Source organism: Podarcis pityusensis (genome assembly GCF_964106645.2).
Source record: "Podarcis pityusensis genome assembly, chromosome: 1".
Lineage (NCBI taxonomy): Eukaryota > Metazoa > Chordata > Lepidosauria > Squamata > Lacertidae > Podarcis > Podarcis pityusensis.
In genome coordinates this window covers 49,672,187-49,689,319 of record NC_138028.1, presented here as the reverse complement: position 1 = coordinate 49,689,319, position 17,133 = coordinate 49,672,187, and the positions used below count along the sequence as shown (strand labels likewise).

At 39.5% G+C, this 17,133-nt stretch overlaps 1 protein-coding gene across 2 annotated transcripts in view; it reads left to right on the top strand.

The window, feature by feature from the left end:
• The window catches only part of FUT8 (fucosyltransferase 8), an 83,406-nt gene that overhangs the window by 13,369 nt on the left and 52,904 nt on the right, over window positions 1-17,133 (top strand). For both annotated transcript variants that reach the window (XM_081020913.1, XM_081020914.1), the window contains exon 2: window positions 16,149-16,562. In XM_081020913.1, coding sequence (XP_080877039.1) covers window positions 16,360-16,562 — 203 coding nt within the window. In that variant the 5' untranslated portion in view covers window positions 16,149-16,359. The remainder of the gene's footprint in view (window positions 1-16,148; window positions 16,563-17,133) is intronic.

Sequence of the window (17,133 nt, the reverse complement as noted above, 5' to 3'; positions counted from 1 at the left end):
CGTCTGCAACTGGACCTAATGGTCAGGGGTCCCTTTACCTTTAGGTTTGAATTTATCTTTAGTAGTGATACTGTTTTTCAAGCTCTGCTCTTCTGGATTAGCGTTTTAACATGACACCTCTTGCAGGATATCAGACTGATGCTGTCACATATTACTATAGGTGATGGAAGCATGATTTCAGTCTGAACTGTACCCTCAGGAAGGTTTGCAACATAAAACACAAAAATCATCTTCAGAGGGAGCCCTATGTATAATGTGTTGCAGTAATCTACCCTAGAGGTTACCAGAGCATAGACAACAGTAGTTAGGCTATCCCTGTCCAGGTAGGGGTGCAGCTGGGCCACCAGCCAAAGCTGATGGAAGGCACTTCATGCCTCGGAGTCCACCTCAAGCAACAGCAAAGGATATAGAAGTACCCCTTAGCTGCAAACCCATTCGTTTAGAGCAGGCATAGGCAAACTCGGCCCTCCAGATGTTTTGGGTCTGATGATGGGAGTTATAGTCTCAAAACATCTGGAGTAAAAACAGAAGCTCAGGAGCACGTTCGGCTTCCGGGACAAAGTTCGAAAACCGGAACACCTACCGTATTTTTTGCCCTATAGGACGCACTTTTTCCCCTCCAAAAATGAAGGGGAAATGTGTGTGCATCCTATGGGGTGAATGCAGGCTTTCGCTGAAGCCTGGAGAGCGAGAGGGGTCGGTGTGCAGCTCTCCGCAAGCCGCTCGACTCCCACGGCTTGCAGAGAGTTGCCTGCATGCTGAAGCCTGGGCGCGCTGAGCTCAGCGCGCCCAGGCTTTGAGCTCCGTGCAGCTCTCCGCAAGCCGTGGGAGCCCGGTGCTGGGCTCCCACGGCTTGCGGAGAGCTGCCTGTTCTGGGGGCTGGGGTCCTTTATTTCCCCCCAAAAAAACTAGGTGCGTCCTATGGGCCCATGCGTCCTATAGGGCAAAAAATACGGTACTTCTGGGTTTGCAGCGTTCGAGTTCCGAGTTGTTCAGGAACTAAGCTGTCTGAAAACCTAGGTACCACTGTACATGAATTTATATCCTCCTATCACTCACATATGCCATTTCTCTATACAGTGGTACCTCTAGATGCGAACGTACCCATTCCGGAGCCCTGTTCGCATCTAGAAGCAAACGTAACCAGTGATAGCATGTCTGCGCACATGCATGTCGCTTTTCACTGCTTCTGCACATGCACGTGATGTCATTTTGAGCGTCTGTGCAAGCAGCGAAACCCAGAAGTAACGCGCTCTGCTACTTCTGGGTTGCCGCGGAGTGCAACTCGAATACGCTCATCCCGAAGCACATTCAACCCGAGGTATGACTGTACAGAACTTTTAAAATGTCCCTGCCACAGGGGATGTGGTGGCAGTAACAGTGGCAGCCTGCATGGCCTTGTGGACGCAACGGTAGGTGATGGCAGTAGCAGCATCCTGCGAGGTCTTGCAGTGGCAATGAAAGATGGTGGCAATAGTAGTGGCAGCCCGTGAGGCCTTGTGGCAACACAAGCATTGGGGTTTGCAAGGCCTCACTGTGGTGGCAAGAAGTGGCAGTGGCCTGCAAGTCATCCTGGCGGCAGTGGCAGCTGGTGGTAGATGCTGTAGCATCTACCTTGCAGTCCAATTCTGCTTCTGTCACTGTGTCCTGTTGTCACTTGCAGGCTGTCGCTGCTGCTGCCACCACAACAAGGCCTTGCAGGCTGCCGCCACTGCCACACATGCCCACTACCATGGCAAGGCTTTGCAGGATGCTGATTATTGTGCTACTGCTGCCAGGCTGCTTCTGCCCCCCTCCCCCACCATTGTTGATTCTGCCACCACCAGGCTGCTGCCGCTTCTGCCACCTAAGAGGCTTGCTGGCAGTCCCAGATTATTTGTATTCGCTATGACTCGTCACTGTACTTTGGATTGTCCTGAATACCACAATATGGTAGAACCATAAGTCTAATTTGGATGCATTCTGGCTTGCTGAAACTGACCATGAGGTGATTGGTAATATCATCATTTATCAGTTTTAGACCCTTAAGTGCTAGCATTGTCTTGTTTGCCTCTGTGTATTTCCTTCCTTATTTAAGATGTTGTGATATATCAATATATCACTATATTTAGCTGGTGATATATTGCAATATTGAAAACCTGTTATCTCCCAGCCCTACTGCCTATCTGCAACCCTTCTTTCAAAACTTAATTTCAGCAGGTAGCGTGGTAAGGGGAGGCAACCATGCGGATTCCAGGGAAGGCTTATTCTTCAGGTGCATATATGTGCTTTAGAAAATGACTTTGGGCTGATAACTGGGTGAAGTGTTAGTAGATGAAAACATATTTCCTAAATGGTAATGGTTGGTTATGGAAAGAGCTTTGAAAGTAGAGCTTTTTAAAGTTTCGACTTCCTGAATATTGGCTGTACTAATTTCTTTTCCAGTGATGCAAGCTCTGTTGAAAGCATAATGTAGACTTGGGAGTAAGACTGCATCTTGCTGCCCTTCACTCAGGACTCAACTTAAAAAACAAAAACAGATTAGCAAAATTTGCTGGTGTTTATGGGTTACAGGGAGAGCTATATTGAGAGCTATAAAAAACAAAAAACAAAAACAGATTAGCAAAATTTTCTGGTGCTTATGGGTTACAGGGAAAGCTATACTGAAGTTCTAGTTTGAGGATCCTCCTATTATATTGGTCTCTGTAGGCCAATATAATAGACTGTTGTATCTCCTTCAATGCTTTTCAGAAAATTCTTCTCCATTTCTTGCTTTGATATGTGTGATTGCAGAAAGAAACACTGGAAGAACACTAAGAAGTAAACAACTCTGTTTTTCTTCTACATGCCTCCATAGGGAATTCTGAATAGATGGTACCTTTGAAAAGCTTATAACTTAGCAGGTAGCTACAAGTTCCTTTCCCAGGGGATGGGAGAGGACTTGGAGAGCTGGTATCAAGCTAATTCTTGGCCCCTTTGCAGTTTGTCCTACCACCAGCCAGGGAATACTTCCTTCACAGACTGAAGTTGGATTCTCTCTTTCTTTTTGACACTTCCTGCCATTCTCAGTTTCTTATTAAGATGTGAAACCATGAACCGCCTGCCATACCTGGTATTTCTGCTCCCCCTCCCACCATATATATGACCATTAACTCCTGGCTGTTTTACATTTCTCCAGGACTCTGGTGGTGCTTCCTCCATACTAAACCTTTGTAGTAAGCAGCCTCCCTTGTCTCTTGTTTAAAATATCATTCACTTATACTGAAAGAAGTGGTCATTGTTTATACATAAGATCTGATAAAATATTTTAATTGTCTCTCAATCAGTCTCAGTTTTCTTAAGATATTTGAATTTCATAACTTGAGAAATCAAATTTCAACGTTTTTTATTTAATTCATCCTTTCATTAGACTTTGTATGTGTGTCCCTCAGGAATAAGTATTATACAAAATTATTTCCTAAGGGCAAAATTAGAATGATCAAGTGCTAGTGTAGTAATCAGTACAGAAAATATCAAATTCTGCCATTTAGAATCCATCATATAAGTATGTACAGTGATGGGGAGCAAAAAGTCAGCTATTGAGTTCTTGGTAGTTTTCCACTCCAATGTTGAAGAATTGTGAAGTTAGAGATGGTATGACCTTCTTCAGCAGTATTTGAGCACAAGTGCAGGGGATATTCAGCATGAACACATGATTATAATTCACTATTGTGTTTATCAGTCTCTGTTTTCTGGCATTTAAAAAAGTGATCGTTGTTTTTGACCACTTCCCCTCCTTAAGAAGATTGTTCTTCATAAGCACATCAAAATTTCATTTTCAACATGAGTAGAACTGGAAGAACTCTTTTGACTCCGTTCATGGGTAAACTTTAAGTCTTCATATTGATGGAAATAAGTAGTCAGCAGAGGTGGAACAACTTGAGGGCATCCACTTTCAATTGTGCGTGTCTTGAATTGCACATCATTTCCAGTGAGATTGTTTCTTTGTGTAAACTAATAATACACCTAGAATTTTCTGCAATGATGTGGGGGACTGTGTGACTAAATGTTAACATTAATGCAATATCCTTGCCTGTCCTGTGTAGCACACTAAAAAAATATATCAGCCAGCCATGCATGTAGAGCTAGAGTCTGGGGGCTTATGTAGTTACTTTTACTCAAGTGTCAGTGCCATAGTACACATAAATGTGTATCACATTGGATATGAATGAACACATGTATAAACTGTTTCCTTTTCGAATGAAAGCAAGCAGGAGCCAGATCTTTTTTTAGGGCTGTGGATGGACACCCTGTTACAATTTGCAGCTCCAATATGTGAATCTAGATTGGGCACAATCTGGTTTTAACCATTCTAGGACCATTGTGAATCTGAATTTTGCAAATTGCCAGAAATCTCATTGACCTGCATAGTGAAAGGAAAATAACCATGCCTTTCTTGTTTTTGACACAGGGGCATGAAATTTGGGGACATGGTAGCTGTTATAGAGGGGATTAACCCTGCCAAATTTTGGATCAATAGCGCTATGATTTTATCAGAGCCACCTTTAAATTTAGCTTTTTCCTAAAAAGATTTTTTAAAAGAATGGACTACGAGAGCTCAGTCACACCATTTCCCATGGATGTGTATTTGCCCCATTCCAGAATGCTGAGGTTTTTGTTTTAAAATAGGTTTGAGATATGAGGCACTGGTGTAAGGATCTGACTATTATAAGCAAGCAGCAGCATAGAGATAAAAATATACATAGGGACATGGAATTTGAAGATATCATAGCTCCTATTGAAATGATTAACATGTTCAATTAGAGGTGGGTAGTTCCAGGGATCTTCATGTTTGCCATCTTTACAGTTTACTACCCCTCCTTTTTCTTAAAAAAGATCCTGCCATATTGAGGGCAGATTGCAAGCAGTAGCCATGAGTGAAGGGAAAATCATAATACTATTTAATAATAATCACTGTGGGTAGCAACTGCAAGAGCAGTAGTAATTCTGAAGTCAGAATTCTGGCTAACATGCACATTAATTTTGGCTGACTGGTTAATAATACAAAAGTTTTGTGTAAACCCACTAGGTTACACCTCCCAAGCTGCTTAGCAATTGCAGCTGCTCTCCTACCTCTTACTCCTCTCCTCACTCTAGCATTCTCCTTGTATGGTGTTGGAGAGACACTGTCTGGTTTTCTGAGATATTCCTTTGAGCTATAAATCTGTACAAATCTGTATGAACCTGTTTGGGGAAAAACTGGATCCACTCTGTAATTATATCTGCTTTTACCCAATCCAAACAGGATATAAATCTGCTTGGACAGGCCTGATTTGGTTCAGAATTTAGACAAATCTGGTGCACAGGCCTAATCTTTTTACAGTTGATGTTTATCAGTATTTTAGAGAGGAAAGTAGTGATGTATGTACATATGTGCACTCTTTGTATCTATTCTGTGATTTTATTTTAATTTTTTGCACCACGGGAATATGTGCTCTGCCTAACTTGGTTGGCAGGATAGGCACAACTAGTTTAGTTTTGGATGTAATTGCAAACTATGGGTTACCACAAACTAGGACATGTTCAGAGCATGTGAGGGGAGGAAGGAGTGGAAGGATGAAATAAATGTGTAGAGACTGGAGTGTTTGAGCATGAAATACTGATCCATGATTTAGTTTTAAATGGTAACTGATGCAAACTGAAGAAATCTTTTTAAAATGTATGCAACTAATGGAGGGTGACCAGAATTTTTGACTTCTGCTTAGTGCATGAAAATAGTACAATCTGACTCTGAATATTGAAAGCACAGATTTTTATTTTATTTCACAATGGCAACTGCAAGGAGTTGCAGGCAGGAAAACTAGACCATTGCTGTTTGATACTGCTTTTAATACTGACTATTAGAAGGAAAAATGAATGTGCCAGTTTGGGTGGGATCATCACTTGTTGACTGCAAATTCAGTGTGCTCCTTGTTGGAGCCTTGTTATTTTCCTGATTATGCTAGGTGATGCTGCTAGGTTGGAGAGGAGCATATATGTCTGGCTGAGCAAAGTGAGGACTTTGGTTAAACTTGCCCTTTTGACATTCTTATATGGCATTCTATTTATTTTGTAATTTGATAACTCCCTTGGAGAATGAGATCTTGTATGACATTTAGTATACAAGTTGAAGATGCTTAATGTCCAGTTAAGGTTTCAAACTGATTTTAACTCTTGGAAAAAAAAGTGTAAACTGCTTTTAAAGATGAATTCTAATGCATTGCATTTCATTTTGCACTCAGTGCCATCATCTTGTTATAACCAGAAGCTTTTGTTTGTTTCATTTTGCCTTATCAGCAGCTAGGTTTTTGTTTTTTTTTAAAAGCTTGATGGTGTAATTCAGCATATGCACAGTTTATATGAACTGTAATAGCACATGCAGTGCTGTGCTGCTTTCTGGCTGCTGATTTGAGCTCATTTTGTAGTTTGCTATTTTCTTAAAAGAAATCTGAAGTGCCTTTCAGTAACAATGCTAAGTTAATAACTATAGCATCCATTAGAACCCTTTTCAGGAGGTTTTTTCCCCTCAAGCAATTTACTAAACACTAGTTTTAAGTAGAGCATAAACTTGATCAAGTAAACATATCCTTTGTTGGCACTGCCTTCTGAAACTCAAACTCTTAACAGATTAGTTAAAGATACATAAAACTTATGGGATAGGTTGCATTTACCAGCCAATTTCTGTTTGTAGAAATTGCTCTGGATTATGTTTTGTCACAACTTCTTTATACGATAGTGAACAAGGATGCATGCATTGGATTAAAGAAGCAACCTGCTTTTGCTCTAAACATATAGCTGGTTTGGATTGTTTATTTTCCCCTGGAGGGATTTGCTCTTTGAAAGGCTGCACACACTTTGGCTTTGCAAAACAAAGTGTACATGAGCTTGCTGGTGGTGGGGATGTGATACTGAGTTTATACAACAGCCTCTATGTGGGCCAAAATGGATGAGAGATTCCTTAATGTTTCTATTTTTAGCTAAGAGTAGGTGTTGCATCCCACACCCCCATTAGATTATGGCTGCAATATTGTGAAAGGTGGAGTTAATGATTTCCTTAATCTAAATCTCTCCCAGAGATTGCTATTTACCCCATAGCAAGCCTACAGGGACTTGTGTTTCCTGTGCCTTAATCAGTTTTGCCTCTGTTTTGCAAAGGGAATTATAAACTGACCCTCTAAAAGAGAACATTATGTTGAGAGCAAAGTAACTGTTCCTGATAACAGTTAAGTGTGTCAAATCCAGTGGAACCTCGTGTTATGGGCGGGATCTTTTCTGGAGGCCTGACCGTAACACGGAAGCGACGCAAGCCGAAGTGCTTCCGGGTTGCCGTAGGACGCAACACGAAAACACGTAACCTGAAGTGGACGCAACATGAGGTATGACTATCTGAAATGATTATACTAATATGAAGCATTATCATAAACATAATACAATACTACAAACAGGGTGAAATTTCAAACTGAATACCTGCAGAATCCTCCAATCATACAAGTGAGGGGAAAGTACTTGCATGTGAGAATGCAAAACAACAACAACAACAACAACAACAACAAAACACCTGGAGAGAGAGAGGACATAACTAGGATGGTTGTTTTGCTTGTTAGATAAAATGAGGGCCATTCTTAAAATTATATTGAGTATAGTTGCACTGGCTGCCTGGTGGAAATCTAAGGCAGTATTAGCAGGCCCCTCTACCCAACTGGAGATATTGTATATAAAAAGGCTTTTGGGTGTTGAACTGCTGGAATGCATTGTTGTTATTGTTTATTAGATTTGTTAGTCACTTGGTTCCCAGAGGTAACCTTTACAATTTAGATTTGCACATTGTCCTTATATTCAGCAGAAGAGAGAATGTTCCAACTGTGGACAGCAGCTGCTCTAAGGACTTAACTCTGCAGTGTGCCAGTCAGGCTTCACATATGTTGTTTCAACACTCTTGGACTCCGCCACTATGTGAGTGTCCTTGCATTAAGATCCTTCTATTCCAGGGTCCTTTGAGCATTAGAGTAGAAAGCTTGGCAGTCTTGTTGGGAACTGCAACATAGACTTTGAATCAATACAGAGTTCCTTTAAGTAATGGTGGTTACCACTTGCCTTGACTGAGTTTCTATTTTGGTGCATATTGTCCCTGGGAAAGCTGCTACCATCCTTCACTTGTTGACTAATTTGTACAGAATTGTCAAAGGTTAAGTAGAAGAAAACAAGAAAAACACTATTAGATCAGCCCAAAGGCCCATCCAGTCCAACATTCAGTCCCCACAGCAGCCAACCAGATGCCACTGGGAAGCTCACAAGAGCACATTAACCCAGCAAGTAGTATATCCCCATAACAACTGGTAATCAGTGTTATACTGATGCTGATATTGAAGAAAATATATATGCTATCATGACTCATAGTGTAGCACCCTGCTTGTGGTTAACGCTTAGCTGGAATGAAATATTCAACGCAGCAATAGAGAAATTAAAATAATAATTTATTTGTCAGACAAATAAATGAGAGACACAGTGGTATATGGTTACCAAAGCTCTGCCCACTCCAGCCCTGATGGCCAGCACTTATATTTCCTCAGCCCAGCCCCCTTGCTCCTCCTTTGGCTGCCTCTGTCCAATCAGCCTGGTTGAAATTCCTATTGGCTGTTTGCTAGAACCAATCATAAAAGATACACCCATTTCCTATTACCTTTTATGGGAGACAAAGAGCTATATTTCCTTCTATCCATAAATGGCAGACAAGTAGCCATATATCTTATATTTGCCTCGACCAGGCACCTTAATTACCAGATCATCTTTGCCCTATTGCCCTATTGCCCTATTACCCCGTCACTCCAAAACAGATGGCTAAAACAGATGGCTCATGGTTTTAATTTTTATCTTAAACAGAGATCTTGGGTTCACCTTCTCACACACCATCAATGGAATAAGAATCTAACATAAGAATCTAACATTTCTTACTTTCTAAATCCTTTGCATAATTACATTTAAGCCAATATATTTCATACATAACATAGATAGATTTTTAGAAGAAAAGGAACTTAGTAAAAACAGTTTCAAAAAGAAGCCTCTTCAATTTACAACTCCCTTTCCCCAGCCAGCTGCTTCTCCTATTAGCTCTTGCCCTTTAACCTTATGAAAATATGGCTCGAGTCTAATGGGAGGCACCTGGTATTATTTTCTGTTAAACAATAAATTTTACTATTTACCAACTCTTAATTAGTGTTTTGGCAGCTTGATTGTATTCTGTAATATGTATGGTCAGTATGACCTTTGCTCCCAGCCTGTAATTCCCTTTTACAACTTTGAGGTACTGCTATAAATCAGGGGGGCCCTGTTCAAGGAGATAAACAACTGCCAAAGTACTTAGCCAGCTGCTTTATGCCTGGCATGAAACATACAAACATTTGCAAATATATTTTTTAAGCTCATTTTAAAATACAGGCCTTGATCATAAAATACAGGCCTTGATCAGATGTCTCAATAGCCACTGATAGCATTGATTATTAAAATTCTATTTTTCCATAAGAAAATGAATTTGTTTTCTTTTCATTAGGATTTTCCAATGCTATTTGAATATTGGGCAAGAACTACAAAAGAAGAAGAAAAAGTTGTATTATAGGTTTGATATGTTGTGCTTACGTTGAAGTCTGTCTTTAATTTAATAGAGCTTATATGTATGTTCATATATCACATTTTCCTATGGATATGCACACTAAATTCTGTACAGTAGAATACTGAAGCTAGAAGTGTTTGCTGAATATTTCACACACAGTAGTGTTGGCCTGGACATTTTTTAAATACCTGATATTGTAGACTTGATTCAGAGCTATTCTGAGCCAGCGCTGCAGCTTGGGTGATGGAAAACTGGTCACGGTGTGCCCACATAATGGCCCAAGTTGCAAATCATGGTACCATTAGTATTAGTTGGTCACTTTTCTTAAAAAGTAATCCAAAGCGACTTAAAACCATTTGAGAACAAAAGTAAAATACAACAATACAAATTAATAGGCTAAAAATACAGCCAAATTAAAGGCAGGGCAAAAAGTCCAGCCCCACTAAAAGAGGCCACAATACCACTTTCATAAGGGCCAGAAGCCCAGGTGAAGAGAAAGTTATTTGCTTGGTGCCTAAAACTTGATAGAGATATCACCAGATGGCACCTGGGTAGAACATTCCACATTAAACAATAACTTAAGACAATTTGGTACACATTGTTTTGACGTTCCTGTGGCACTCCTATTTTATTCCTCCTGCTGCTGTGCTGCAAATGAATCAGGCCAGAGTCTGACTTGTCATGTTTAAATCTGAGTTCATGGCTTGTTTCTCCCAAACAAATTATGAGTGGTAAGCCAAGAACAAACTAGGGAGTAAGTTCTAGACTTTATTGACAAATTGAAAATGACAAATCACCAAGTCCAGATGGTACGCATCTTACAATTCTTAAAGAAATCTAATGTGAAATTGCTGATCTTCTAACAAAAATGCATAACATGCCACTGAGTACGGTCTCTTTCCCAGAGAACTGCAGCTAATAAGCCACCATTTTTTTAAAGGTCCCAGATCCCCATGTTGGGCAAAAAGATTATTGCAGTGCAGGGGTTTGGACTTTATGACCCTTGTGGTTCCTTCCTACTGTACAATTCTTTCTCTCCTCCCCCCTTTAAAATCCAATTATGTGAGTGTCTATTCCTGGTAACTTGGTGGGACACATTATAAAAAGATAAAATTGTTGAGTATATAGAAGAACAAGTCTTGCTGGAAAAGAATTAACAGGGCAAAGTTAAATTCTGTCTCACTAAGCTTGTTTTTTTGAGTGTGTGAACAAGCACATGTATAGGTATAATCTGGTATTTATCTGGAGTTTCAAAAAAGTTATTACAACTTTTCAGCAAAGGTTGCTGAGCAAACTTAGCAGTCATGGAATAAGATGAGACTTCCTTTTATGATGAGTTGGTAAAGAACAAGAAGGTGCAAGGAGGAATAAACAGACAGTTTTTTTAATGGAGAAATGTAACCTGTGTCAGAAACTCAGATATATAAACTAGACATCAAATGGCTCCTTAAACCTAGGTTACGGTCGCCACAACAGAATGTCTACATGCCAGGGATTTGGGCTAAATGATCCTCAGAATTCCTTCCAATGTTACAATCCTATGATTCTGTTAGCTCATCTATATTACTTGACTGTACTGTACTGTATCTTGCTCTAACAGCAGTTCATTTGTACCAGTATTCAAGAAGGAGAAGCACACAAAGTAGAAATGGAAATGATATTAATTATGGACTAAGGCAGAGGTTTTTTAACTGTGCTTTGTGAGTTCCATTTGGGTGGTGTGTGGAAAGGCTGCAGCACAGACAACTATATGTATACTCATCCCTGTGCTTAATTTCCTTGATGTGATGATGGAGGATTGCATGCCAGTCAGCTGACTTGATGGAGAAGTCAGTAACCAATCTGGCACCCAGCAATCGTATAGTCGCAATTGGACCCACACCAATGAGCAAAATGTGCTTGGCGCATGGGGAATTTTGAACACTGCATAACGCGGGATCTCCCTAGGAGGACTTGTTTTAGAGCCAATGCTTTTTAACTGGCATAAATGGCCTAGAGTAAGGGGTCAGCAATGAGGTGGCCAGATTTGCTGATGTCAGAGTGATTTTGAGTGGTTAAAACAAAAAATGTTAGTGAATAACTCTGAAACAATCTCTCTAAACTGGATGACGGGACATAAGAATAAAGATGCTAAATCAGATTATTCCCTAGGACATTTTATTGGACATTAGTTAAATTTCTGATGCAAACTTAAATTGTCCAAAGCAGGTTACTCTTATTTGCATAGAAGATGGACATGAAATAAATGCTTAAGTAATTTTTTTTGAAAATGTATACCTTAACCCATGAAATATTAAATTTCCACCAAATCTGTTCCTATTCAATATATGAGTTGCACAACAATTAGTTGTTGCTGTTCACAGAATTGACTCAAATTATCACATTATTAAGTTGTTAAATTCACAGCTGGATCAAAGAGAAGTAGTCCCTGCCCCACATATAATGTCAGTTTCCTATTTTCAGGAAGTAAGAGAATTTTAAAGTGCACTGATTTAGTTTTAATTTCAGCAGAATTGATTATAACCTTGTGATTATTACCTATACAGCATGCTTATTAAAACTAATGACTGACCAGGCTTTCTGTATTTATGAAGTTTAGAATATTGCTCACATGGTCATCTAAAATTCTTGCAGAGTAGATATTATTTGTACTAGGCTATGCTTGGCTGTACCCTTTTTCTTGTTATTTCTATCTCCTGCCCTGTATACCTGAAGGAGCACCTCCACCGCCATTGTTTAGCCCAGACACTGAGGTCCAGCACCGAGGGTCTTCTGGTGGTTCCCCCACTGCGAGAAATGAGGTTATAGGGAACCAGACAGAAGGCCTTCTCAGTAGTGGAAATATGATGAAATGATTTTCTTGGGCTTTTTTGTAATTACTTTCATGGCGTCTTGAACTGCAATTGTCCATGTCTTGGATTTCAACAGTACTAAATGTTGCTCTGGAAAGTTTGCCTAGTTCAAGAGAACAAGAAACCTTTAGCAGGCCATTGTTCTGTTCTTTGCATGGCTTGAATTGTTCGGTGCTGGCTATTAAGTAAACATCATGGACTTAAGTTTTAAGTGAATGGTTAAAATGCCGCATTTTCATACTCTTTTTGCCCCCGCCCCCTGTAGTAGAAGCATGTGGGATTATAGATGAGACCTGCAGGTATAGGGTGGTATATAAATTTAATAAATAACTTAACAAAAACAATAACAATAATAGGAAAGCAAATGAAATGGATCATTTTTGAGTATTTCTGTCAGTACCTTGGATATTGGAATCAGTTACTTTCTTAACAGTTCTATAGATGAACATAGACAAATAGAATCCTTGATCGTGAGGCGCTGTGGAGAGGGGTTAGCATTTAGAAGAATTGACATAACCCCCTCTGAGCCCATGGGATAGAATGGAAATATATAAATTAAACAAATAATAAAGCCACATGTATAAATGCTCTCTGAGGAAAGTATTTGTTGCATGTAGAAAGCCTGCAAGTTTGAGAGAAGGGTTATAGGCTAGCTTTCTCAGTTGTATATGCACACAGGGAGTAGTTTCTCTCCCCCTTGCTTCCTATAAGCATTCAGGAATTCAGACTAGTCCAAGTGGCATAATCCAAGAAAATGCACACTGCTTGATCTGTATGCGTAGATTAGCTTTTACTCCTCCTTGCATTTATTAACAAGAACTTTTTTTTTTCCCTCCAAGGAGCTCAGAGCAGCTTGTGAGACTCGTGAGAACTATATAAAATATTAACATAGTAAGTGCGGAATAGAGAGAGTCTTGTTCCACAAAGATGAACTGCATATCTGAGCAGGAGTTTGAACACAGGTCCAGTCTCACTTGCTTCTGGGAGAATTCCATTTGTGTCTGGGCGGACCTCTGTGGAAGGGATTACAAAACAAGGGTATAGAGGCAGATAACACCACTCTGTTAATTGTGCCTTGAAGGAGCATGTCAAGGCTTTGCTTGGTTGCCTATAGAGATAATGCTGATATGTATGAAGAGTTGGTCTCCTAAGAGCCCAAATTATTTAGCTTGTATTGTGCCTGAGAAGTAAAAGGGTGGGTAGGTTGCCATCTCAGGAATAGTGACTACAGAAATTAATAAATTGCCATGTAAGGAGTAGGGAGTTTGGTTACAGGCTTTGGCTGGATGATGAAGTAAAACACTGGCATGAAAGTTTTGAATAAATAAGCACGTGACATCATTCAGTTGCTGCATCTTATGCTAGGATGGGTGGTGATGGGGGAGGCACCCAGCTGAATGTGTGGTATCACAGTGTCCCCAAGTGGCCAAGCAGGAAAACTGCAAACTGAATCTGACATTGTAGGTTGGTTTGACATACTGATACAGGTAGTAGCTATTGTTGCTTTGTCCAGTATGGCATCACTTGTATAAGGGTTTACTGTCAACTATTTTAATGATTTTATACAAGTGTGTGTAATATCATTTTAATTATGATTTTGTGTTTGTAGCATGCTGCTTGATGCTTAATTCTTAATGCTGGAATGAATACATTTTATGTTCTAGATTCTTCCTTGTTTAAATTACTTCAAATTCGAAGTGGAAAGTTTTATGCTTTGCTTCGATTTTAAAGCACCAAATAATTTTGCAAGAGGATATCATGGATACAATATGGATTTTTTATCATAGAATTTTGAATTCTAAGAGAACATTCACCAACTGTTCTCCAAAGCAACTATATATTTAGGTCCTAATAAGAGCTTGTGGTTTTAGTAAGAAAGTAGATCTTAAAATAAAAACACAGGAGTTTTGAATTACTTGGTGTGAGTTCCGAGCCCCAGGTCTTACAAAATTGCACTGTGATGGCAACCTCGGAGGCAGCAAATGTTTTGCTGTAGTTGCTTGACACATGGATTCATTCTGGCTACATCTTTTTTAAAATTTTGCAAAGTTGTTACTGAAAGCAAGTATAATGCTTTCATTTACTTTTAAACATTAATGTTGTTGTTGTTTTTGTTTGTTTGTTTGTTTGTTTGTTAAATTAAATTTGTATCTGCCCTTCATCTGTCGATCTCAGGGTAGTTCACAGCATAAAAATGCAAGGTAATAACAGTAGTGGTGTGCTTTCAGAACTAAAGAAAGATTGTAATTCTGAAATGCTATATTTTTAGGCGATTAACATTTTATTGTATCAAGAAAAAATGATTTCTCCTTTTTAGTGTGATCTGTTGCTTACGTCTGTTTTCTGGGGTTATAGCCAGCTTAGTGACCTAAGTACGTCTTGCTAAGTATTAACCACCTTCCTTTATCTGTTTAGACTTCCATTCCAAAAATGGTAAGTAGAAGGAAAAAAGCTGCTACTATTCCATGACTGCCTGTGTAAGGGGCTAGTGAAAGCTCACACAGTGCCAAAAAGCATTGGGCGTTAAACTACAGGAGGTGAAATATAAGGTAGACAAAGAAGTGGGAAGTTACTACATACTTAACACATCGAGACTCTGATTTAATACTGTGTATGCGTGTATGACTAGAGTGAGGCTGTGAAATACATAGTGCAGATTGTCTATTTTAAGATTCTGGCTGATGTAGTGGGCCTCTCAACTGAGGATGTAATGGAACATGGAGGCCATTATTGTCCTGCATGTGAATTATATGGATAGTGCTGCAGAAAAACAATGAAGGATAGTCAATCAGAATTACAACACAGACTACTGCTGTAATGCCATAGTGCTAGGCATTTGAATGCAGGACTTTTAACAGAGAACTCCTGCAAATGATTGTGTGTACTGGTTCAAAGTTGCATGATAACTGGGTCTAGAGGGTCCTTCTTTTTCAGGCCCTGGTTATTGATTACCCTTGGTTTTGGTTTTTGCAGGGGGTGTGGGTAGTTAATTATACTAGTTGTTATGCTTCTGTGAATCACAGCTCTTGTGGAAGTGGAAGAAAATCTTTGGAATGGATGCCACCTTTATCTTGCTCTCTACCCTGATTTTTACAAGGGCTCTTCTGCAGTAAGATGATGTTATTGACTTGGTTTATTATCAAAATAAAATATGGTTTAATGTGAATGAGGACAAACTGTTTCTTCTGTTTATGAATGGTTTGGAGTGAAGCAAGCCACCAGCCTCAGTTCAAATGCCTCAAAAAGCCAATGCATGGCTTCTTTTGTTAGCAGCATGGCAGAAGCAAGGCATCAAGACCAGTATAAGAGAACTAAAACTTCTGAAGTTGCTAGTAAGTTTGCTCAAAGAGAAGAAAATACATTGTGTTATAAGTAGTATCCATTCCACTTACAAGTGTATTGTCTTGCAAGAAAGAATAAATCCAAATCTGCTGCATAAGGTCTCTTACGATTTAGTTGCAGTTTTCTAAAGTTCAAAACAGCACTGTGTAAACAAATGTGCTACTTTTTAGTGTTTTTTGTCATTTCTATACATGCAGTTGCTGAGAGACTATTCCTTTGCAAGTTGCTGAAACATTATAATGCTATTAACTGACTTGAAATTCAACACCAACTCATTTAAGCTTTACCTCAATATATGTTACTAGCTTTAAATCACAAAATGTAACTTCATTTTGTTTCTTTCCCCACAGACTATAAAAACAAAACATCTGTGACATTAGAACTTGGATTGTGCATCTTCAGTGATAATTGTTTTAAAGTTTTACTGTTGGAGAAATGCTGTGAGAAGCACAATGTGGTGAATCAAAGACACAGAAACCTTGCAATCTTTGTACTGATTGAGGAGTTACAATGTTTGCTTTGTGAACAAAAACTATTTGGTAGTGGATAGAACTTCTGAAAATGCGGCCATGGACTGGCTCCTGGCGTTGGATTATGCTCATCCTTTTTGCTTGGGGGACCTTGCTGTTTTACATAGGCGGACACTTAGTACGAGACAATGAACACCCAGACCATTCTAGTCGTGAACTATCAAAGATATTAGCAAAACTTGAACGATTAAAACAGCAAAATGAAGACTTACGACGAATGGCAGAGTCTCTCAGGTAAGTTGATAAAAACTTTCTCAATGTTGGTATACTGTACTGAAGTTGCATTTTCTTTGTGTTAATGTAAAGGACAAAATACTTTTTTGTCCTGGCATGTGTCTTTTCTGAGGTCGAAGGAGACATCAGGGTGCTATGTTTGTGTGGTGGTGTAGTAGTTGGCTGTTTGTACTATATTTGTGGAAGCTGATGGTGAAAGTTTGGGGATAGTGCAAATTTAATGTTCCTTTTAAGATCCAGTAATCTCAGGTAAAAACAGTAACCCATAATTCTAACTTTCTCCAGCACTTAGGGCCAGGCCCATGGAGAGGAGGGGCACAGCTGGGTACACTTGCACTGGGCCTCGGAGGGCTAAGCACTGGCTACTTTTTTGCTTGAGTTTATAACTTTATTCTAACAAGACTCCTGCCCTGGGCTTCAGATAAGCTCTGAATAGGCATCCTTGGGGCTTTATCTCCCTCTAATCAACAATTTATGATAGACAGTCTATATTCCCCAGCATGCTTGCTTACCTTCCTTTTACTTGAAGAAATAGTTCTGTTAGATTATCTTCCAGTTATCATGGCTTGGA